Below are 25,401 nucleotides of genomic sequence, written 5' to 3'. Positions count from 1 at the left end.
GGGGGGGGGGGGGGGGGGGGGGGGGGGGAGAACCACAAGTGATCTCTGTAGGCCTCTCCCTTCCCCCCTTCTCCCTTTGCAGTGCAGAGAGATTGGAGAGGAAGAGATTACAAGAGAGTAAGCAGACAGACTGGCTGAATGCCTGCACTAGTGCATTCCTTTTGATGTGGATTCCCCATTGTGTGCCTGCTTACTTTCTTGTAATCTCTTCCTCTCTAATCTCTATTTTGCAAGGAGAGGGGAAAAAAAAGAAAATAGATCAGGCATAAGACAGTATGTATTGCAATGGGGATCACATGACCGGGGACGTGGCAAACATTATAAATGTGGACATTGGTTTAATGGATTTTTTCCAGTACTGTTGTAACTTTGAACAGTCGCTGAACAAGGCAATTGGTAAGTGAATCTACCTATATCAAGTCATTGCCTCTCAAGAACTTCACTCTGGAGAAAGGTCTAGCGAAATGCCTATCAACCTTTTTGTTATTGGGATCCTCAAAGACCATAATGGTCAGGTGATCATACTACTGCAAAAAGTAGTATATATTTTTCTGTTTTGATTTAAAACATTTATAGGTATGTAAGGCAATGAAGTTGGGGGTGCTTTGGAAAAGCTGCTGCAGCCAGGCAGAAATGCTTCCCATCTCTATGTTCCTTTTGAGTTCATACATTCACTCACAAGCATTCAAGCCACCATTGCAGCTGCCTATGATAACTGTCATACCCTTGTGTTTTCAGGGATGTGCTGATGTCCAGGGGAAGCCTTAACCCATCCAGGCCCTTAGCTTACAAAAGCAAATGCTAAAAACAAATGGGGAGAGGTGTAAGAAGAAAGGTAATAAGCAAATGGCATACAGATAGAAAAGTGTAGGTGACATTTGGAGATTGGCAGCTATTATAAGTGGCAAGAGGATTATCATTTAACTGCCTGGACCACAAGCTAACCAGAATATGGTTAGCAGCATATCCTGGTGGGAGTTCTGCCTGGAGCTTGGAACTTAGCTAGGAGTTCAGTAACAACTAGAAAAGGAACAATTTATTTTATTGGTTTATTTTACTGTTACTGGAAAAGGAACAATTTATTTACTGTTTTTACTGGACTGTTGTATGCTGTCCAGAATCACTTTCCATGAGATGGATGTCCATATAAATTTGATTAGTAAATGAATAAATAGACAATCACACTGAAACAGCACCTCATCCCAACTAATGCAAGAACTTTTGGAAAAAAGCAAAGGTTGCATACTATTTTATAGACTTTTGAGACTGGTTTGAATTGGATATTAAAAGATTAAGTATAAAGGACTGAATATTAAAGACCTATTTACAAGACAGCAGCACCTTGCAAAGTTCTAGAAGGGGGGAATTGATCAAGAGCCTATTGCTGTGGAAGGCGTGTGCTGCAAGAAATGATTGTGTGCAGATTTGCTACATTATGTTGTGTCCAATCCTTGGAAAACAGAACCTTCACAAGGTGAATTAAACCCGTTGAAGATTTAATATCTGTTTTATTTGATATCCTGCCAAAAATGAAACGACAATCATGTCACTATGTTTTTACAGTTTATAATCCATTTTGCTGATGCATTCTTGTGAGAACTTGGTTTTACTTACCACAGAAAGTAGACTGGGGTGTGTGTGTATATAGCTATGTTCTTTCAATTTCTGATTTGCATTATATTGCAGTCAGTGGTTTATACCTTGAAACTTGTATAATGGTAACAAGACAGTTCCAGTCTGTTCAGGGAGCATCCTGATTCATAAAGGAATTTAGAGCTGGCCTTCGAAAGGAATCAATGAACCTTTAAGGAGGGACTTGAAGAAAAGACTATATGGTTCTGAGAGAGAGGGTAGTATGAAAAGAAAATTCAAAATAATCCTGTTTTGATTTTACTTGGTATAGAATAGAACAGTGAGCAATTTGGAACAAACTTTCAAAATTCTGTTATCTGCCTTACTATAATGAACATTTTTGGAATATCTATCATGCATGTCTCTTGACTTGGCCTACCTTTGTATCTGAAGTTTTTCTTGTATAGTGAAACTACATGGTTGCACAGAGCTGACAATGATTTGATGGCACGTAAACATCTCTTTTGCATAGTGTGTGTCTGTGTGTGTCTGTGTGTATGTATTCTGATTTAACAGTTGTTGGTAAGAAAGATAAATCTGAATAATGGATATTACAGTAGCTGGAGAAAAGCAAAAGAGAAGACAAAGAACTAGAGAAAATCACAAAATACAAAAAACTGCAAATAGAACTAAAATGACTGTAGCAAAAGAAAGCAAATATAGTAGTGATAGTAATAGGTACCTTGGGTGCAATCCCCAAACATCTGGCTTATCACTTGAACATCATTGGCATTGATCAAATGACCACCAGCCAGTGGCAAAAGGCAACTTTATTTGGAAGAACTTACATCCTATGGCAATACCCTTAACACTGTCTGACAACTGAGAAGGACTTGATAGGTCGATAAAAATGCCAAATCTGGTCTAAACGTCTGGTTGATTGTGTGGCCAACTGTAATAATACATTTCACATTTTTGTGTGTATAATAAATTGTACACTGCCCAACTTTCAATGATTTTGGACAGGTCACAATCAATTTACAATAAAATCAATAATAAAGATAAAAGGTGGCAAGCACAATGAAGTCACACTTTCCCTTGCTGAAGGCTGGGGTAAAGAGCCAGATCTTCATGTCTCTTCCAAACAAAGAGCAGAATCCATCCATATCTTGGAGGGAATTTTGCTCTAGTGGGTGGGCACTGCTACTGAGGAATAGTTCTAGAATAGATCCTGAGAGATGCCAGTCTTTAATTGAAGGAAGCCAGGATGCACCAACCTGGCAGAATTTAATCAGTGGGTCAGTTTTTATTTTATTTATAAAATTTGTTGGCTGCCCATTTTACCACTGGGTAACTCTGGGTGGCTTACAATAATAAATCTCTGTCTGTCTGTCTCTCTCTCTCTGTCTCTCTCTCTCTGTCTCTCTCTCTCTCTGTCTCTCTCTCTCTGTCTCTCTCTCTCTCTGTCTCGCTCTCTCTGTGTATGTGTGTGTATAGATATACATATAGTATATACATTATATATGTGTGTGTATGTGTGTAGTACATATATACATTACATGTGTGCATACATATACATACATACATACCGAACAGCGAACAAACTTGATCACCAGGAAAAATTATAAAACTATAAAAGTTTTAATAGATAAAAAACCAAGCTTTCGTCGGTATCTTCCGACATCGTCAGGGCCAAATGCCAGTCCATGGGAGAGTGGCATTTGGCCCTGACGATGTCGGAAGATACCGCCGAAAGCTTGGTTTTTTATCTATTAAAACCTTTATAGTTTTATAATTTTTCCTGGTGATCAAGTTTGTTCGCTGTTCGATATGAATATACCGAGGAATCACTCATTTGGTTTTAGTATTATTCTTAATACATACATACATATATACATACATACATACACACACTGTTATGGAATACAGGCAGTTCCTCAAGTAGTCAGGCCCTATGCCAAGTAGGGGTAAGTATCAAGTAATAACCAGCAGTTTGAAATGCATCTGGAAGCAAACGGCAGCCCACGAAGCAGAGGTGTTAAATAGACATAACAACACATACCCGTTAACTGTTCTCACTGCCACATGCTGGATCAATTGAAGTTTCCAGGTGGATTTCAAGTGCATCCCCATATAGAGAGCATTGCAGTAATCGAGCCATAAGGTGATGGGCATGAGTGACTTTCTGAAGCCCCCCCTCCCAATCTAGGAAAGGGTGCAACTGGTACATCTAATGAAGTTGTGCGAAGTCTTTTCTACCCACAGCACACCGATGATACTGAACTCCAAATCTGGCAGATAACATTGCTCATGGTTTTATGTAAGATAATGAAAAGGAGGCGGTAGAGAGCGAAAGAACTCTACAGCACTCCACCCAGGAATGTATCATTGACTTTCGATTAAATGAACATCTGTTGACAAGATTCAGGTTTCCATTTTGAGTTTTCATACTTTTGAGAACAGTTTGAATTTTTGCAGTTTTGAGAATGTGCATTACATTTTATCTCCTCAAAATGGCTGCTTTGTTAAAATGCACTGTTGCCTTTTTGGAAGAACATCTAAATAAGCAGGAGGCCATCTCTAGAGTAATGAGGGAGCAGGTGCAGAGAACCTGTTTACTTACAGGCGTGAAAGCATATACAAATATGAATGCTTATGTTTTCTCCTTCATAATACTTTTTATGTCATCTCTGACGGGCAAGGACTCATCTATTAACCTTTTTCAAACACACTGGGATAACTTTTTGCTTTAATAAAAAAGAAAAAAATCTACTTCTTGTAATGCTGATTGACAAGCTCAGTATCTTCGGTAGAGCATAGAAATGTGTCTTAGAAATGCATTTATTTATATCTTGATGTAACATAGGATTGATCAGATCGACATCTTAGCATCAATTACTTCCAGAAAATGTTACTGTCTGTAAAAATTTTGTTGCTGATTCTAAACTATTAGACGTTTGGCTTCTGCAAAATGTTCTTCAAAATATTTTGTTAGTCTTTAGTTATACACTAACTAGTAACATAAAAATAGCATATGTCCTAAATAAACTAAATTAATTGAAACAAATTTATTTTCTCTTCAGCATTTAAAAAAAAAATCTATAGATACATCAGAAATAAGCTAAATTAATATGATTTGTTATTATACTTTCTCCCATTGAAAATGTGATATTTGGTTGTTTTTATTTTGCAACAACGTTCACGTAGCTTAAATAGCATTAATAAATGTAACTTTTAATACTTGGTAGCATTATAAATTTAGAGCTCATTTCCACATTCTCCTTGCTCCAGCTCTCAGGTGACCCATTTATTTATTTATTAAATTTATATGCTGCTCATCTCACTCTCAAAAGCAATGAGGATATTTTATTTGTTTGTTTGTTTATTTGATTTCTATATCCTTAATTATTTATTCAAACCTATATACTCATAGCACAGGCCCCCATCTCAGGGTGAACCTGTTGCTGAGCTAAAATGGAATCAAGATGATCCAGCAGGAAGGTGGTATTTTCCATGAAACCAAAGAACCTCCCATTCAAACATTCTATGTTTGTGCTGGTCCGTGACCGTAAGAAAGATTGAATTGAAAACATTCTATGTTGTATAGAAGAGAAATGTTCAGGAAGCCAAGAAATTGCAGGGCTATTGCAGGACCACCCTGTGCAAACATGGGACTTTGTGCTCCCTGGCAATTTCTGCTTTGGCTAGATATAGAAATAGAACCTTTCCTAGCTAACCACTTTTCTCTTTTTTGACACAAGGTAATATTGATTTGTAAAACATCTTCTGTAGATTCACTAATTCTCATCAGAATTAGTAATTTTTGCTTGTGCTCCTACTTCTTTCATTCTCTCTTAAGTACCCAGGCCTAGCTGCTACTGAGCAAACTAGGATCAGGAAAGCAAATTATTTCATTGCTTTCTGCCTCCCTTTCTTCTCTCCTCCCCCCCCCCCAGGAGCACTTTCTATGCTCCTCTCTGTTTACTCCATTATATCTTACTTCCATGGTTGTTGGAGAGTATCAACACATCTCTGACAGCAGTAGCAGCAGCCATAGTTAATGGCTGCCTCTGTGTAAAGATAGAGACTCTGTTAGACTTGTTCCTGTGGGCCCAATAAGAAGAATGCTTATGTGAGATTTTCCTGCTAAATTGAAGACAGGACAGGAAGCAAACCTACCTCTGTCTCTGTCTCTATCTCTGTCTCTCTCTTTCTCTCTCTGTGTTGGTATGATCTTAAATATGACATATTTTGGAAGTGATGTGATTCTCTTAGTTTCTGGGCCAGTCACATGCAAATGCAGAGAAGTAATTTGCAATAGGTTTTATTTAATACTACACAAATTTAGGCAGGGGTAAGCAAGATATTTGTGCAAATGTATGCCCAGTACAGAGAAAGTCCCTGGAGAGCTTGCCTGCAATTAATTTCCAATAGAATCCAAAGCAGCTTGCTGAAGTTATAATTCAGTGGTCTAAACCAGCAGTTCCCAACCCTTCCGGCTCCAGAGACCAGCAGCAGTGGTGGGGGTGGAGAGGGGATGGTTTTGTGTGCTTGCCTGCTGCTTGCGCAACCTGGTTCAAATGGGCCGCTGTCTGGTACTGGGCCATAGCCTGGTCGTTGTGGATCCCTTGTCTAAGCATTGTTGATGGGTCTTCAGCTGGTCTTGGGCCAGAAACACAGAATTTGAAGATATCAGAGGATCATGATGTCAAGAACACAGAATTCAGATTGGTTGCTTAGTTGTTTCTAATGAAAGAAATTAGGTTAGTGATTAGTAACACTAATTAGTAACAAAAGCTTGTTAATAGAGTCCACAATGGTGAAGCTGGCAAAAAGATGGACTGAACACCGTTGTTTTGCTTGCCCTATAACTAGGCACTATTCTCTTAGACTGGCCAGACACTCCAGCTCCTGTTCCTCATCCTCAGACTGGGTGCAGCTACTTTGTATGATTGCCAGCCAGTTCAGCCACAAGTGTTTGATTCCCTGCAGCTTCCTCAAGTTGAAATCTGTCTGCTCCTTGGTGTCAGAATCTTCTGGGTCAGTGGATGCACAACGATCATTACATTTTAGTGAATGAATATAAACAATTCAGCTAAATTCTACTATCCATTCTAAAGACTTTAAGTAAAATGTCTATATTCTTGACTTCTGCATAAAGGGCTGTTTGAGTTTTTTTTCCCCAGCCTTGAATGTCTTGGAGTCCTTCCGAAATGGAAATGCTCCCAGATCATCTCCCAATTTAATAGGACATGTTTCTGGTGTTAGGGAAAAAATGCATCTCCTCTATGGATAAGCTCAAATGCTTTGCACTGTAACAGGACTGTGGGGATGTGTTACTTCTCAGTGAGACTGTGTTGAAGTAAATAACTTATGTTTCATCCCAGATTATAAGCAGGCAGGATATAAAAATGAAGCAACTTTTTTAAGTATTTGTGCATTTAATTTTTTTTAAAAGGCATGTGTATAGAAAGAGCTAACACGCACAAATATAAAATTAAATGTATTGGTTTCACTCTTAATAGCTTTAATTGTAGGGACAGAACAGATGTTTGAAATCAGTAGTGTTTGCATGTCTGGAAGACATAGTTGCTTCATAGTGCTCTGGAAAGAGCATAAACAATGACAGAAACACAGAAGAATGAACAATGGCAATGATAAAAATATTGTACATGCAAACATTTTGATAAAAATAATTTCAAATATCCATTTTACATTTTAAGTGGTTTTTTTAGGAATATATTTTTATGATTCACATGTTGTTTGCCTAAATCAAACATGTCAAACACAAGGCCCATGGGCCGCAACCAGCCCGCAAAGGGCCCAGATTTGGCCCCCAGTGCTGTCCCCGAAATGGCAAGGGACTGGCCCCCACTGCCCCAACCCTGGCCCACCCCAACCTGACTGGGTGTCGCCCTGGTGCACAAACAAGAAACTGCGAGCGCTCAGGTGCTGGTGCTGCGTAGCAGCAACTGCAGATCATTTGCCTCACCCTGCCCCGCCCTTCCTTAGCCCGTCACGCCCGGCCATGCCCCACTCTGCCAGGCCTCTCCTCTTCTTGTCTGGCTCTCCTTTGCTGGGCAACGCCTCACCACACCTCGCCACACTTTGCAGGGCCTCATCTCTCCTCACTCGGGCCATGGAGTTCTGTAAGCCTAGCGCCCCAGGGCACGCCCAGCCTGTGGGACAAAAGGAGAGATGGGAGCACGTGGTGGCACAAGCTGAGCATCGGCTAGCTCCCAGTCGCCCTCTCCGCCATGTGGTAAGGCCAGAGAGGGGTACGTGGCAATCACATAGGATAGCTCTGCGGCACTCATCCCTGGACAGTGGCACAGACTGCCTAGAGCCCTGGGCAGCAGAAGTCAAGTGCCCAACCTGGCTCTCGAGCTCCCACGGCACCAGGATCCCGCAGCCTAGCCCAGCCCCACTTCTCCGAGGGGGCACCCAGCTGCACTTACCTCCTCCTTAAGGCTGCTACTGCTGTGCTCGCTCTCCTTGGCCAGGTTGCTCATGGTGGGTACAGGAGGGCAAAGTGCGTGGGTCAGTATAATGAATTATTCTAAAGTTATGCGCCTTTGGTATTAAGAGGTTTAAAATCATATACATGTAATCAGGCTAAAAACACACAAATACAAAATTCTAAAGGTCATTCTAGTTCTTTCAGGGGATAATTCGATATTAAATTTCTGTCCTTTTTTTCACCACTTGCTCCTTCTTCTCAGACCATACTTCCCAAAAGTCATTCAACCCTCCGTATCTGTTGCTCTGAAAACATGTTATAAATGTTAACTATTTTGTGCTAAGTTTTCATATAGTATATAACCATTACAACAGTGATTAGGATTACTGCATTTCACAGTAAGAGTAATCGCTTGGCTGTAATCATACTTTAAGAGTTATATTCTCTGCCTAGTTTACTTATTACTTGAGTATTAAAAATTGGCCTATGTGACAAATCCTTGGAATTGAAGCTTGGTTTCTTCCTTGCTCTGCATATAGGATTTGGCTGCTTGCACAGTCTCCGTCAAACTTGGTACAATCTCCAGAGATGTATCTTTTAATTCTGCCTTTATAACATTTTTATTGCCGATACGTCATTCTGTGGCTGAATCCACATTAAATATAGTGGAGTTTTGCCATAATTAAAATGTTTCATAATGTGAGAAATTATTCTGTAAACTTAATTACAAATATATATGAATACTCTGTAAACAATTTAAGAAAAAATGTTCAGTAATATTTCTATTCTTGAATGTAGGAAAAGTTTAAAAATAAAGATATTATCTAAATAAAGGGAGTAGTACTGGGTCTTTAATTATAAAAATAAAATAAGATATTTCAGGAGTATTCAGCTTCCAGATGAGATGTTATGGCCAGTTAGATGGACAATGATGGAATTGCCAGCCAAAAGTTGATTCTGGCTGATAGAAAATTACTCCAGAAGAAAGAGAAATTGAGGGAATAGTCCATTTGTACTCTGGAAGAACAGCTTCTTACAAAAAATGCAGAAATTTACTTTTCTTGCAGTTGATGATAAGTCAAGTATCTTGGGAGTTGAGTATTTACTCTAAATTGTTGGATAGCTTTTTTATGGACATTTGACTTTCAAAATAACCGAGTTGGAAGGGACCTTGGAGGTCATCTGGTCCAACCCACTGCTCAGGCAGAAAACCTATACCAGTGGTGGCAAACCTATGGCATGGGTGCCAGAGGTGGCACTCGGAGCCCTCTCTTTGGTACACGTGCCATTGCCCCAGCCTTGCCTCCCCCGCGACCCCCTCCTCACCAGCAGTCCCCCTGGAGGAGAGTCACCCCCGAGCATGGCCCACGCGGAGCAGTGCAGCCAGACAGCATACACAAGACTCTGCCCTAATTGCCCCATTGCGCACAGTTGATGCTGCGGGGCGCGGACAGAGGGCATGGCAGCCATGGCGCTGCTGTGCGATCTGTGGCGGGCCCTGGAGGTGGTGAGTGGCCCTGTGGGCAGGCGGGGTGGGGGCAGGGGGTAGAGCGGTGCGGGGCCAGTTTTTGGGCACTCGGTCTCTAAAAGGTTCGCCATCACTGCCCTATACCATTTCAGACAAATGGTTGTCCAATCTCTTCTTAAAAACTTCCAGTTTTGCAGCATTGACAACATCTGGAGGCAGGTTGTTCCACTGATTAATTGTTCTAACAGTCAGGAAATTTCTCCTTAGTTCTAGCTGGCATCTCTCCTTGATTAGTTTCCATCCATTGCTTTAAAAAACCTCACCTTCTTAATAAGTTTATGGTTTGTTTTACAATCTGTTCTAATAGACATATTTCGAACAGCAATAAAGTTTAAAGAATCAAGATGAGTGTCTTCTTTTTGAAATTAAGAGGAAAAAACCCTATTTTAAAGGATTACAAAGGCAAGATTGTGATATTAGAAAGCTTCAAATGGAAAAGGAGGACAGTGATTTTTTAAAATATATATATATATATATGTTTTTTTTCTTTGACAAAAATATCTTTGAAAATTTGAATAGACTAACAGACCAGACTACTGTGGGAAGGTGACTGTTTATATAAAAGGACAGTAATAATTGGTGGATTTTGGAAAACAAGAAGACAAGAGCTAAACTGTTTGATTGTGACTTTGGAAAGCTAATTGGCAGGATAGAGAAAAGAAAAGCAGAATAAAACAAGAATCCTAACTTTTTTCTCACCATAGTAACTGACATACTTTCACTTTCTCACCATGGCAACCATAAGAAAAGCTGCCAAAATGGGAGAAGGACACGCAGGTTCACTAGAACAACTTACTGATAAGGGTATTGTATCAGATTTATTGAAGAAACTATTTGAAGAATTTGGTAAAAATATGTCTGCAACAGTTAAAAAGTAAATGGATTTGCAGCGATGAAAAAAGATCTGAAAGAAGAAGTTAAGAAAATTGAATCTGAGGATAACTGGCTGCAGATTTGAAACAAGTTACTGACACAGTACAGGTTTTGGAAACTAAGACAGAAGTTATAAATACAGAGAATGACTTGGGCAATCTGGCATTACTGAAATTGAGAGAAAAATAATTTTGTTTTAAGAATTAGAACAATGACATTAGAGAAAAGATCCTTAAGTCTCTGTCTGGATTTCTGGATTGGGAGGAAGACAATGTTGATAGACAGATTGATTTAAGCTAAAGGATCAATATGCATTTTGCAAAAATGGTCCAGGGGATGTCCCTGTACACTTTGTCGGGAAGAAAACAAGAGATTAATTTCTACAGAAGCATTTTAATACTAGGATGAGTATTGATAATACAAATGTAATCGTACCTTTTCTGACAAACAAGAAAATTCCATTTAGGTGGTGTGCTGCAATGGGTGATTTTTACCCTCAAACAATAGAAATTTGGGTTGAACTCTGCAGAAAGCAAAAGATTTTTTTGAAAAAAATTAAGAATTGGACAAGACACAAAGGGAAGTGACAGTGACAGATGAAACTAAACAAATGCCAGAACAGATACAAGACATTGGAGAAGACGCCACATTAGGCAGTACAAATATTCACTTTTCTAAAATCTTGGATTAATTATGAATTACAAATGCTTAACATAGAGTATAAGTGCAACAAAAAAAATCACTATTTGCAAAAGATAAAACAAAGTATGTAGGGGAAAGGGAAGTGGTTGGCATATAAGTTGTTAAAAGAAAAAGAAGAAAATAAATGATATTAAAGTTATAAGAAGGGGATACTGTCATAAATAACATGAATATGCAAAAAGTGTTTATCTGTATATTACTTTATATACATTTCTTTAGATAAGAATATTATACAATATTTGTATAAACAGAACTTTATCTAGGATTATTTTTATGATACCATAAATGCCACCCAAACCTTACCTTCCAAGTGTAAAAGTCTCTTATTTCTCAGCAACACTTACTCTTTCATCCAGACCAAACAGCAAGCAGTGAAATACAATTTTAAATCCAGTAAACCCAATCCTCCTCTTTCCTTTGGATCTTATAACACTTTATATTAACTCTTGGTTTTTTCCCTTGAAATATAAATTTAGATATATCTTTTTGCTATTCTTAAATAGAACATCTATTGTGAAAATAGGCATTGCCTGAAACAATGTAATCCTCTCAGCCTGGCACTTTAGGAAGAGGAAGAAGAAGAAAAATATTAAAACCAGCCCTTGGCTGCAGCATCTGAAAATGTCCCTTTTCCTGTGCTCCTGAGCTGGCTTCATAGAGGAAAAAAAAGAAAAGGAGAGCTGCCCTTACTTTTCCAAAGCTCTGCGAAGGGTCTACAGCTTCCTAAGGCTCTGCAGAGCAGCCCTGAATAAAAGAATTTTTTTAGCATTTTTCTTCTTCTTTGCAAACTCTACTCTGGATGTGGCTGTTGATTTATAGTGCATTTCTCAATGATATAATTAGTAAAAGAAAAGGAGGTTCTTAAAACAAATCTATCCTGGTTCAAGATACTTAGCTGTGGTTTTCAGTTGAAAATGAGCCATGCTGATTTGTCTATTATTATTTTGCCTCTTCTTCTTCCTGTATAAGTTGTTAGGAACAGCTGAGGCAGGATGTCAAGTGCTAAAGGACAGAGATGAGAATCCCAACCAAACTGGTAGGTGTGTAGGATGAGGCCAATATATTAATATATGAGGATTAAAAAAACAGTGAACAGTCAGAAAAAAGGTATCATTGCTGGTTGGCTAATGTTAGCCCAAATAAGCAATGCTTAGTTTTATTGGTATGTATTCACAAGGTTTCCTTAAATACATTTTAAAATAAATATTAACCAATTTGTCAAAAAGCATTCTTTTGTGACCAAGAGATGACCTTGTAGACGCTTGACTGAATCAAAACGGCTTCTCTATCCCAAGGAAATTAATTATCTGTAAGATTTGTGACTCTTTAGTTCATCATCAGAGAAAGATCAACCCATTTGTGTTCTATTCACAGAAGGCTAGATAAATTGCCAGTGGGTCTTTGTTATTTTAGATGTAAAGGTTCTTGAAGCTGTTTTGATTTATAGGGAAGGGTTAAGTGTCATCTGTAAAACTGATCAGTATGTGCAACATCCAATTTGCAGCTGGAGATGAAATCAAAATTGATGGAAGCTAGACTTCATGAAGAAAAACTTAAATTACAGCAGAAGCACGATGCAGATGTTCAAAAGGTACAGTATATTAATTCAAAGGATATGGTGGAGATTTTTGTGTAATACTTGTAACACAAAGAAATATCTAATATAAAATTCCTATGTAACATCTGAATATTGGCATTAGCATTCCATTGGCTGCATTTAAACATTGATAGTAACAGATTCTTATAAATTGAAATAATGAGTCTTAATGATGCATTAATGACTATAAGGAAAATATCACATCGTTTGCCATCATTATTGCATTTCCTGTCATTTCAGAACAATTATTTTATGATGGGTGCCTAACCTGAGGCATAGAATAATATTTGTCACTGAACCCTTTTTTTGCATCCTGGTATACTATCTATCTAAAAGCGCCAAGATTTGGCAATGCAATTTTGTGACATTTTGTACTGAAAAGTTAAAATAATTTAAAATCAAAGGAGAAAAGAAATCCCCAAACCTTGCAGAGATAGAAGGAGAAAATCTGTCATTCGCTTATCATTCTGTGTTAATGAAATAAGCACTACTTTCATTTACCAAAAAGTAAGTCCCCTGACCATCAATAGCTCATCTGTTTTAGGACTGGAAATGGCTTCATTTTGCTAAATCAGTTGGTTTACACAGATACATCAAAGATATTTGTATGTAGGACTAAGTTAGGCACATCATGGAGAAAATCTATTTGTGCTAAGAGTTGACAATGACTTGTTTCCCTGAAATGAAGACACGGTCTTATATATTTTTTGCCTCCAAAGGAGCACTAGGTCTTAATTTCGGAAAATGTCTTACCTTGGGACCACCGCAGCCAGGCCTCCCACACCCTGACACCTGCCGTGCCACTGCTTGACTTTGGCCACTTGCTGCCACTTGCGGCCAGATGCCATGTGGCACATTGCGCTATTGCCGTCCTCCCGGCAGGACGCCACATGGTGCTTTGCGCCGCTTCTGCTGCTTGTGGCAGGATGCTGCATGGCTGTTTGGGCTGTTTCTGCAGCGGAAACAGCCCAAAGCGCCACATGGCCTCCTGCCGCGAGCAACAGAAACAGCCTGAAGCGCCATGCGGCGTCCTGCCTGGAGGAGTGGCAACGGTGCAATGCGCCATATGGTGGCCGGCCACAAGTGGCGGCAAGTGGCCACAGAAGAAATCAAGCAGGGCATGCCAGATGTCGGGGTGTGGGAGGTCTGGCTGTGGTGGTCCTACCAGTAAGGTAAACAGATGCGGGGCGCTGGAACAGCTTCACTCTCCCCTATCTTGATTTTTAGGGATGTGCCTCACCCCAAAACTAGGGCTTAGTTTTGGAGTAGGGCTTATATTAGACCCACCCCCAAAAATCAAGTTAGGGCTAACTATCGGGCTGGGTCTAACTTTTGGGGAAACACGGTAATCAGCATTTGAGCTTGCTGCATTTGTATTTTCACTCATACACACACCAACCAATATAAATATAATGATATTCAGATTCCAAATATAATAATTCCTCTTTGAGGGAGATGGCACTTCAGAAATGTGAAAAACAAACCAACAAATAATATTCAATTATAATCCACATATAAGAAAATCATAATGTCAGTTTCATAATTTACAATTAAAAAATAGAGTTCTGGAGAGTGTTGCATTATCCCTCGTATTCTGGATAGCCAGCCATCCTAACTTCTGGGGCACACTATTTCATAGCACCAGAGCTGTCCCTGAGAAGTCATACTTCCAGATTCTCTCTCCTCTCATACCATTTGGCGGAGGGAATTTGGAATATTGCTTCTTGGGTAGATTATACAGGATGAGGAGGTCTTGTGCAAACCCAGCCTTAAAATGCTTACAGATAATAACCAGCACATGTACCTGGAAACTTAGGAAGTCAGTGCAGTATCTATGGCACCAGTGCAGTCCCACTGTAGCAGTTCTTAACCACTCTTAAGTAGGTTGTTACGTTCTGAACTAACTACAGTTTCTGAATGGTCTTCAGACACAATCCTAAGTAAAACTTTGCAATAATCCCATCTTGAAGTGATGAGGGCTTGAGTTAGATGTTATGGAAGGATTCAGTGGTTCACCTCCCTTCAGGCCCAAGGAAAAGATAATCTGCTGGAGTAAAGAGTGCCGTTTCTGTTCCAAGACTTGGTCTGGAGGCTGGCTAATCTGCTTACTCCAGGATTATCCAAAGTCTTCCATTAAAAAAGGAAGATTAAAAGAGGTTGTCTGCATGGCTGAATTGAAAGAAATCTCAGGAGAGAATGTACCCACTGCCTCTTTCAGTGCTTCCTCCTTCAAAGAAGTACTAGATTTAGCCATCACCCCTTCCTTAGCTGCTTGGAAAAGTCAGGAGGGCCATGGATCTATTTCACAGGGACTAAAGCTTATATTGTAGGAAATTCTGCAACCTCAATTGAATCTAAAATCACTTCTGTAGAAAATACCTGTCAGATATATTCTAAATGGTATCCAATAATATTGGATGTAGTTGTTTTATTGATGAAAATATTAACTCTTTTGAATGTTTAATATTTCTGAGTAAATACAATGTAAAATTTGATCTGTTTTCCACACAAAGGGCTAAAACTGGGTAAAGAGAACCAATTTTAAAAAAGTGTCAAAAACTTTTGTTTATTAAGGAAAGTGTTCCTTGTCAGTGGAAATATTTGTTGGCTAACTTCTTCCAGTTCATGATTGAGCTGTGAGTAAGAATCCTGAATATATGAAGTTGAGTAAAATAGATATATATTGGTATTTAATATGAGAAGTATTTGATGTGAATTGCATTGATTTTATCTACTATTAGTACTACCATGTAATCTTGTCTGGCATCCAGACTTTCCATGAAAATAAGAAAACTGAAAAGGACGTTGAAAGGCAGCCACAAATCTTTGCATGTATAGATGTGTATGCAGCAACCCGGAATAGCAGAAAAAGGAAATAGATCATCTATACAACATATTCCAACAAAATGGATATCCACTCAACTTTATCAAAAAGTCCATGAGCACTTAACCCAAACAACATAATCTAAACCAGGGGTGTCAAACTGCTGGCCCGCGGGCCGGTTTCATCATACCGGAGCCGCGCCTACCCCATTGCCGGCAATGGCGAAAAAGCTCCGATATGTTGTGCGATGTCACATGACGTCGCGAGTTTGACACGTCTGATGTAAACAAACTAACAAGAATTACACTGCCATACTTCAAGAATATCTCAGAAACCACCAACAGACTACTACAACCTCATGGAATCAGGGTAGCATACAAGCCAACCTAAAGCCCCTCAAAACATCCTAAGCAGACCAAAAGACCCAGCAACCCCAGAAGAAAAAACAGGAGTCATCTACAACATACAATGTAAGGACTACAACAACCACTATGTAGGACAAACAAGCAGAAAGCTGGCAGTACTTATCCACAAACACATATTAGCAGTCAGAAGACATGATGAAAATTCTTTAATTTCACAACATACAGACAGTCCTGAATTGATAGAGATATGAGTAGAGGGGAAAAAAAGAATTTAAAAAATGAAGTTGTTACCAGAAAATATGATATGGAGAATAATGCTTATTTGAGAACATAAAAAGACTAAACTGATTACCAAATGTATGTAAATAAAATATCATACTTTTGGAAGTTCTAAAAGAGGGCTTATAATACAGACATTGCCATTTATTTCTTTTTGAAGTATGTTGACTGATAGTAGAGTTTCTAGATGAAATGTCGTATGGCAGAGCTGCATAACCTATAGAGGGGAAAGGGCCACATTGATACCTGGCATACCAACCAGTGTTTGATGACTAGTGGCATGCACCCAGCAATGGAACAGGTATATCAATAAGTTTTGAAGGCACTTGTCAATATGTCTTTGGGGTAGCAGTGGATCCTTTTTTGTAATGGCAACTTTTGGCAGTGGTCATTTATTGAATTTTTAAAAAGCGCTGTCAAGATACACAAGGCTACATGCTGTGCAAGTCCAGTGGTATTTTACAGTAACAACAAATCCTTTTTTTCCTCCTTGTTAGTTTGCAAACTGAACACCAGTTCTGTAAATCTTAAATGTGCCCTTTGTTTGAAGGTTTTTTTCTTGTTGGGAATCTCAGATGATTTAAGCAGAACATTTAGAATAATACTCTAACTGGTATTTTAAAGGTGCCCTTTAGAATGTGTTAATCTTCAAAATTCTTTGTAAGATTGTAAAAGGATATGGATGCCTTGAAGAAAGAAATTTCCATCAGTTTTAGGTATAATGTTTTCCTTGTTTTTCAGGTGTTCTTTCACTAAAGATAATTGAAACCAAAGCTAAATAACTCTTTAACAGTAAGATTCTCAGTTCACTGTTGTTTTTTTTTCAAAAAAATATTATGAGATTACCTCATGAAAAATGCACATTTCTCAATGTTGCTGTGTTTATATTTTTGCTATAGATTCTGGATAGAAAAAACAATGAAATTGAGGTACTGAAGAGCTTGTATAGAACAAAACAGAATGAAGCTGAAGAGACTATTCAGAAGCTTGAAAAAAAAGGTGTCCAATTTTCCAATTTTGTATTGATCTTGAAAACTGCATGAATGATGTTTGTTTCTTGCCTGTTTGTTTATATTTCACCTAATTTTCTCTTAACAAGCAAAATGCAAAGGAAAACACATTCTTGATTAGGGATGGAAAACTTCTGAGATAAAGCATTGCATGATTTTGAGGAAATTGGCTTCTGTTTTTTTTTTTTTTTAACTGAAGAGTAAGAAAAGGCATGTTAGGAAACAATGCCTTTAAGAGAGCTTTCATCAACCTAAACTTTCTCGAGATATATGTACTTTGATTCCCTGAATTCTTAGCCAGTATGACTATTTCTGAAAATTCAAAATTTGAATTTGAATACATTTGGAGGATTTGTGGTTGGGAAAAATTGTTTTAGGTTTTACTAGTGCCCTAAGTGATGCTACCCATGGCTTTATTTGACTCTTGCTTTTCCTAACAGGCACCCATGGTATGCTAAAATGGCATACCATTAATGTATTTTGGTAGATATCCAGTGATGATATCTAGATCTCAGAAGGCAGTTTGAGAGAATATATTATTCTCTACCATTTTTCTAAACAACTGACAGATTGAAATTCTGTTTAACTAGAATAGAGTTGTCAGTCATATCAAATTAGACACATAGTCCTTCATCAGAGACTCACAATATTTCTCACATCTGGATGTAAATAAACCCAATTTGTTAAAATTTTAGTAAATTATATATATTCTGATGCAATGTATTTATTGTATGAATTTGATACCACAAGCATAATGGTACCATAATGCTATCGTTCTGAAGGCAACTAACCTGAAGAGTTGACAAATTCATGAGGGGTAAGATTTAATCTGAACTGCTATATGTTACCATAGGAAAAAACATTATTTTTGGTACAAGTTAATGTGAAGCACAAAAAGGGGCTGATTGGAAACATTTTCACTGTGGGAACAGAATTCTGGACTAAACATGACATTATTTTTATCCAGTTCGGCTCTTCTTGTGTCATCCAAAATTTGAAGTGGCGATTTGCATGTTGTGTTTTCGTTCTTGTGCTTTGATCAGGCTGTGCCTGGCTTGAATTGCATTGACATTCTCAATTCCCAAAGGATTGTATTGTCATTTTGCTATTATAGTTCTATTTTTGCTTGCTTGATTGTTTAAGTAGAAATTATTTATTAGGGTAGTAGGATGTGTATAATGTACTCAACTTCATACATTCCTAGCTTGGAAGAGCTGTTCTAAGTTGCTATTTCTAGTGTTTCACTATAGGGGTCAGTGGGAACTCACAGCAAAATTATGTTGCTTCACTTTTTATCTCAGAGCTGATTTAGTCTTCTTGACCATAGTTAAATTTTATTATACTGCCTGTAATTAGACAGACTTGGATTGTCCATCAATGAACCCATCACCAATTGTAAAATTTTATCTTGGTTTTTTTTTTTACTTTATTTTAAGTGTGTTTCTGTTTTCAATACTGGTCAGTGACTGTAATAAAAATTCTATTCTATTCTGTAATTATAGATGTGGAGATAATCTATAGACTGGTAATTGTTATCCAGTCTATCAAAAAGCACTGACCAATGGAATAAGGTTTAATTTTTAAGCAAATATATTTAAACTTTGGTAAGAAACAATAGAAGAAACAATTATTTTTTTAAATAAAATTCAATCAGAATATTATTCCAAACATCATGATGAATTTGTTTATGATTGTTTTATACATTTTTCAGTTATTTCTTTAAAAATACAACTGAGGACAATTTTCATATGTTAAAGAACAATGCTTGAAAATTACTGAAATCAGCAATAACATACATCTCTCTTTCTAAAAAGAATAGCCTAAATATCAACTCAAGTATTTTATTTTGTTGTTTTTATTTTCTGACAGTTCAGACACTTGTTCGTGAGTCACAAGTCATCAGAGAAGCTCAAGAGAAACAAATTCTGGAGTTAAAAAAGTTATGTGAGCACAGTACAGATTCCCTGAACAATGAATGGGAGAAAAAGGTAATTTTTGTTTGTTAGTGTAATGAAAAAACAAAACAAAACACAAAAGCTCTTGCCTGATTTAATTGGGAACATCAAATTTTAAATCAGTTACTGATTAGTCAGTGAAAACATTAAAATGGGTACATGGGCGTTTTATCAGGTACGCCTGATCCACCAGTTGCGGCCTTTTCTGGACCGGGACGCTCTGCGCACGGTCACTCATGCCCTCGTTACCTCCCGCCTGGACTACTGTAATGCTCTCTACATGGGGCTCCCCTTGAGGAGCACCCGGAGGCTTCAACTGGTCCAGAATGCGGCCGCGCGGGCGGTGTTGGGAGGGACTCGNAGGGAATTTTAGCGGGGTTTTTTAGGGGATTTTTAAGGACAATTTTAATGATCGGCCTGTTTAAATATTTCTTTTAATTCGGCTTTTAATTATTGTATTTGTATTGTAGTTTTTATGAGGCTGTTAGCCGCCCTGAGTCCCATGAGGAGAAGGGCGGGGTATAAATTAAATTAATAAATAAATAAATAAATAAATAAAATTAATTTTGTATACAATTTCCATAAAATGTTTCTGTTTACATGGTTTATAATTCTCATTAAGTGAAATCTTAAGTATGAACAGTGGTTTTATATAGCAAAACACAATGCACATAAAAATATGCTAGCATGAGTAATTCTGAAAATGTTGTGATGAAACCAGAGGGAGGATTAATTTAAGTATGATTCAAAATTGGAGTAATTATAAATAGCTATGAAGATTACCTATGAAAACTCAACAAATCCAAATTCCTATGTCTTTACAAATTCTTCTTCTTCAAAGTAATGAAAATTGTTGTCACAGTAAATCTGAAGAACATTGTATTGGAAAATGCTGTTATTAATTGATTGATTGTGTGCTGTTTTTGACTCCTAGTGACCACATAAATAGATTTTCTCCATGATTATCTATCCCTAACCTGTTCTTTCAAGTCTCCTAATGATGCACTGATCGTCATATAACTGAATCCATCCACCATGCTGCTGCTCGTCCTCGTCTTCTTTCCTTTCTACCTTTCCCAGCATTACAGCCTTTTTCAGAAAGTTGGGTCTTTACATAATGTGTCCAAAATAGGTTAATTTGAGCTTGGTCATTTGTGCCTTGAGTGAGGACTCTGGGTTAAGTTGTTCAAAGATCTATAGGAGTGTTTTCCTGGCTTTCCACATTATTCTCAGGAATCTTCTCTAAGACCAAAGTTCAAAGGTGTCAATATTCTTCCTATTCTGCTTCTTTAAAGTCCAACTTTCACTTCCATAGAGTGTCATAGGGAATATCATGGCTTGCACTATTCTGAATTTTATTGGAAAAAACACATCATAACATTTGACTCTATTTTTCAAGGCTCTTATGACTACTCTACCTAGTGTTTGCTTGCAGCACATCTGGACTTTTTTTTTTTTACTGTTGATGGTTGATCGTTGAAGGCAGAAGCTATCTACCACTTTTAACTTCATTTTAGGTCTAAGGCTGGTTGTTCTACCTATTCTCATTAGGTTGATCTTTTTTATGTTTAATTTTAATTCCATTTTTTTTTCATGGTGTTTTTTTGAATTTTAGTTCTAGGGCTTGCAGATCCTTTTCATTTTCGGCTATCATGGTAGTGATAGCATAGTAGAGGTTATTGAGGTTCCTTCCTCCAGTTTTAAAACCACATTCATTTTCCTTAATACATATTCAGCGTAAAGTTTGAACAAATAAGAGAAGAATATATAGCCTTATCACACTCCTTTGCTAACCATGAGCCAGTCTGTTTCACCATATTCTGTCTGTACTGTGGCTTCCTGGCCTGCATATAAATTTCTCATGAGGACAGTGAGAATGCTGTTATAAAATACTACAATTAGATGTGCACTAGTGTAGGTTTATCTTGTTGCAATGGTTTAATAGCATGACACTGTTTTATGTTTTCAGATTTTGTGAAATCTGAAAGTGGGATGTGTGGTAAATAAATAGTACTTTCTTTCAGCCCTACTTTGGTTATTGGGTATGTAGAATTTCCTGCTGCTACCACCCAGCTTCCTGGAGCAAAGTAATGTCTTTCCTCTGCTCCCAATCTTCCACAGCAGTTTGTGAGACAGATTAGCCTCTTGTAGCCTTATTATTCCCATAAAGTAGGAATAGTAATAAAATGATAAAGATCATGGTAGTAATAAGTAATAGAAAATAAACTCTGTAGCCTCAGTTCCTTGTAATCAGAGAACAGCAGTATTACTGTTTTGAAAAGTTGAAAGAAAAATATCAGTCGTATGATTTAAAAATTAATTTATTAAATATATGAAAAAGGAACAGGAACAGGAAAACTTTCTTTTAGCTTTATGTTATAAAATGCCCAGAGAATTATAGCTGGATGAAATAAGATATTTCTTGTTGATAGTCACATTCCTTCAAACATAAATTTTCCACGAGATACTATCGGGGAGATGGGACAGAAATCCAAATGGGCAGGATCTGTGACTAAAGTAGTATACATGGAACTAAACATGTATGAATGGAGTTTGCATGTAAATAGTGCATTTCTGATAGAAAAATTGGCCACAGATTCCTTGAAACAATTAGCAGATACTGTAGATCCAGGCTCTCAGGGTGCATAGGGCAGATGAGTGTATGTGTATCTGAAACCCAAAGGCGTTCCTTCCTTGTAACTTTTACTTTACCTCAGAGAGAAAGGATTTCCCCCAGCTCACTTCTCCAGCTCACTGATCCTGACTAATCCTTGACTTTCATAGATTATAAACCTCAATCAAGGTTTTAGGAACACTTCCTCTTAGCGCCTGTTTTCTCCCTAGAGATTTATGGATTACAGTTAGGCTGCTGATCTCGTTTTCAGCCGGTAGACAATCAGCTCTGGTCTTACTATAGGACCCAACCAGTTCATCTATTCACTTGGAATCTCTGCCTCCTCCCTGCTTGAGCCAGTCTTGTTTTCTGCTCTCGGAGGATTTTCAATCATGTCACTCCCAGAGACGATTAGCTTCATACTTGTCATGGTTTTCTTCTGCTCAGATATTGCTTACCTCTTTCTTGCTCCTGCAAACTGGCTCACTGAAACCAAGTGACTATTTCCAGTCTCCATCTTGCTTGATCTTTAAGCAATGTCTTTTTTTTTCTCTCTTCCAGGCATTTTGTCCATTTTACCCTCCCTTCCAGGTAAACTGCTCGCAGCTGCTGCTTTCTCATTTATCTCAAGAAAAGATTTTTTTTAAGAAAGAAAAGAGGAAAGGAAAATGTCCTTTTCCTCAGGAAAAGGTCTTTATCCCCACCTCCTGTAGTCAAAAGGAAAAGGTTGTGGGTTGTTTTAAGTGTATACTGTATATACATTTAAAGTTATTATGGCTTTGCCTGTCTGGCAGTCTTTTTGCAATCTTGCCTGTCAGTCGACATGTAGCTATATTGTTGGGGGTCAAGCGTGTGCTGCTTGAGTAATGGGAGGTTACCCATTCACTGCATATAGCCACTCTGTGCCTCTGATGAAATGAACTGCAGCTCACAAAAGGCATCAGCCTTTTGGAAAAAGTGCTACTAGATTCCTCCTGATGTTTTGTCGGTATAGACTAACACTTTTCTTCTCTTGCAAGAGATAGATAGATTGCTTCTGTTATTGATTCCCACCAGGAAGAAACCACAGTGGGTTTTTCGCAGGGTTCTGGTGTTAAAATAGCTAAGCTGTTTGCATAGCCTAAGCTGGTACTATGATTAATTAATTCTGTCAATTCCAAAATAAAGGTTAGCAATATGGATAATCCTTGATAAGGCATTAGCTTGACTTTTTAATTTAACTTCAACTTTATGGCAAAATATTGTCAAGCTTTTTGTTCGCAAATGAACTGATTGCCTGGATTTGTTTAAGGTGTCCAAATATGGAAGAAGACATTCTTGATACTGATTATGTATAGCTGACCTACTTCATTTAAGCCTTACATTTTTTTTTTCTTTACTGGCCTGATGCCTTTCCAGATACCTATGTGGAATTTGCAGTAGATATTTTCTCTTTGCTCCTTGAGAGAGAAACGTCTGCCGCCACTTAGGATTGAACTCTCAACCTTCCAAATGAGAGGCGAGCATCTTCACCACGAGGCTATCAGGCTGCAGTTATTATTATGCAGTTATTAATTTAGATACATGTCTATTAAGTGATACAATTAGCTTTTAAAAATTTAGGAAACATCATAGATAGCATATGTTTACAGAAGTATATTTTTAAAATTTGAATAATATATGCCTTCCTCAGCTCCTGAATGAGAAGTTGTGATATAAATCAAAGAAAGTTCAAAAGCTTTCATAGTATTGAATTCTCCCTTAATTGTTCTATGTTTGTGGACTGTATTTATCTTTGTAGCTCCATAATGCGGTAGCTGAGATGGAAAAAGACAAGTTTAATCTTCAGAAAAAACACACAGAAAATATCCAAGAATTGCTGGAGGATACAAATGTACGTTTAAGTAAAATGGAAGCAGAATATTTGGCAGAGACCAAAACAACTGTAAGTGTTACGTTATGACCACAAATACTTTTTTTTCACACTCCACCTGGCAGCCTTCTTAAAAGGGGACTGCCAGCATTCCAAAATAATTCTTCATCTGTATACAAGGTCTTTTCATCAATTCCTTTTTCAAACGACATTGAAGATAATGTACCAACTTGAATGCAGAAGTCTATCTCTGTTCTTCACCCAGACAGCTGGGTTTGAGGCTTTATGTATCGGTGTTCTTCTTTTGATGCAGCATATGGTAAAGTGTGTATGTGGATTTCATAAAGAAAATGTTTGTGTGTGCCAAATCAAGTCTGTTTAAACATTTTTTTTATCAGTGTTACATATTTATAGAAAAATAGTTTGATGTTGCTCTTAAAGCTTATTCAAACATTTCTTGTTAATGAAGATTGTGTTGGGAAAAAAATTAGTACTCAAAGCTTCTTATATGTAACAATATATATGGTAAGAAATGGATACAGTCTGTCAGCAGGATTGAATTTAAGAACCATCAAAAGCAGACAGATCTTGCACAGCAGCTCCTGATTTTAATAATTAAACAAGGTAGAGTTCAAGGCATGGCTTAAGATGAAAGACTATACTGTCACTGAAAATTAGTTTCTCTTTTCTGACTATTTCAGACTCCCTCCCCTATCTGTTTTTCATGAAATGTCGTTTGTTGAGCACTAACAACATTTGCTGAGTGATGAGATTTATAAATTACATATTTGGAACAAGGATTTTTCCATTATATACTATTTGGGGCTGATATTAAAAATATTTATATCTTGAAATAATTATGGCTATGTAGCAATATATTGCTAGTTACTGATTTTGCAAGTGACTTTAAAAATTAGTCATTTTCGGCATCTATATTTTTCTTGATTTACTATTTCCTAATTTAGCATTCAATAATGAACATTATTTGGCAAGTAAATCTAAACAATCTAATAGTTTTTTTTAAGTGTCAGACTACATTTTATCATTCAGTCATAATAAAAAATTCAAATATTTTCTAAGCTTATAATATAATACCCCAGAAAAAATGGAGGGAAAATTAAGAATAAGTATAATGGAAGGAAGGGGGACATGTCATATATAAAATAGATTTCTGGACAGATTAGCACCAAGGACTCTGAAGTGATATTTCTTAAGTCAAATCTACAGGTGAAACTCGAAAAATTAGAATATCATGCAAAAGTTCATTTATTTCAGTAATGCAACTTAAAAGGTGAACCTAATATATGAGATAGACTCATTACATCCAAAGCAAGATAGTTCAAGCCATGATGTGTCATAAGTGAGATGATTATGGCTTACAGCTCATAAAAACCCCAAATCCACAATCTCAGAAAATTAGAATATTGTGAAAAGGTTCAATATTCTAGGCTCAAAGTGTCCCACTCTAATCAGCTAATTAAGCCATAACACCTGCAAAGGGTTCCTGAGCCTTTAAATGGTCTCTCAGTCTGGTTCAGTCAGAATCACAATCATGGGAAAGACTGCTGACTTGACAGTTGTGCAGAAAACCATCATTGACACCCTCCATAAGGAGGGAAAGCCTCAAAAGGTAATTGCAAAAGAAGTTGGATGTTCCCAAAGTGCTGTATCAAAGCACATTAATAGAAAGTTATGTGGAAGGGAAAAGTGTGGAAGAAAAAGGTGCACAAGCAGCAGGGATGACCGCAGCCTGGAGAGGATTGTCAGGAA

The 25,401-nt window shown here is 37.6% G+C and overlaps 1 protein-coding gene across 1 annotated transcript in view; it reads left to right on the top strand.

Annotated features, from left to right (window-relative positions):
• CEP112 (centrosomal protein 112) overlaps positions 1–25,401 on the top strand; it is a 223,309-nt gene that overhangs the window by 15,963 nt on the left and 181,945 nt on the right. The window contains exons 5-8 of the mRNA XM_015816958.1: positions 12,640–12,726; positions 17,100–17,199; positions 19,080–19,198; positions 23,560–23,703. Of these exons, the coding sequence (XP_015672444.1) occupies positions 12,640–12,726; positions 17,100–17,199; positions 19,080–19,198; positions 23,560–23,703 (450 nt within the window). The remainder of the gene's footprint in view (positions 1–12,639; positions 12,727–17,099; positions 17,200–19,079; positions 19,199–23,559; positions 23,704–25,401) is intronic.

Source organism: Protobothrops mucrosquamatus, unplaced genomic scaffold, assembly GCF_001527695.2.
Source record: "Protobothrops mucrosquamatus isolate PMUCROS unplaced genomic scaffold, P.Mucros_1.0 scaffold_123, whole genome shotgun sequence".
NCBI classification, from domain to species: Eukaryota; Metazoa; Chordata; class Lepidosauria; order Squamata; family Viperidae; genus Protobothrops; species Protobothrops mucrosquamatus.
The sequence above is the reverse complement of the archived record's forward strand: the minus strand, read 5'-3'. Positions and strand labels throughout refer to the sequence as shown.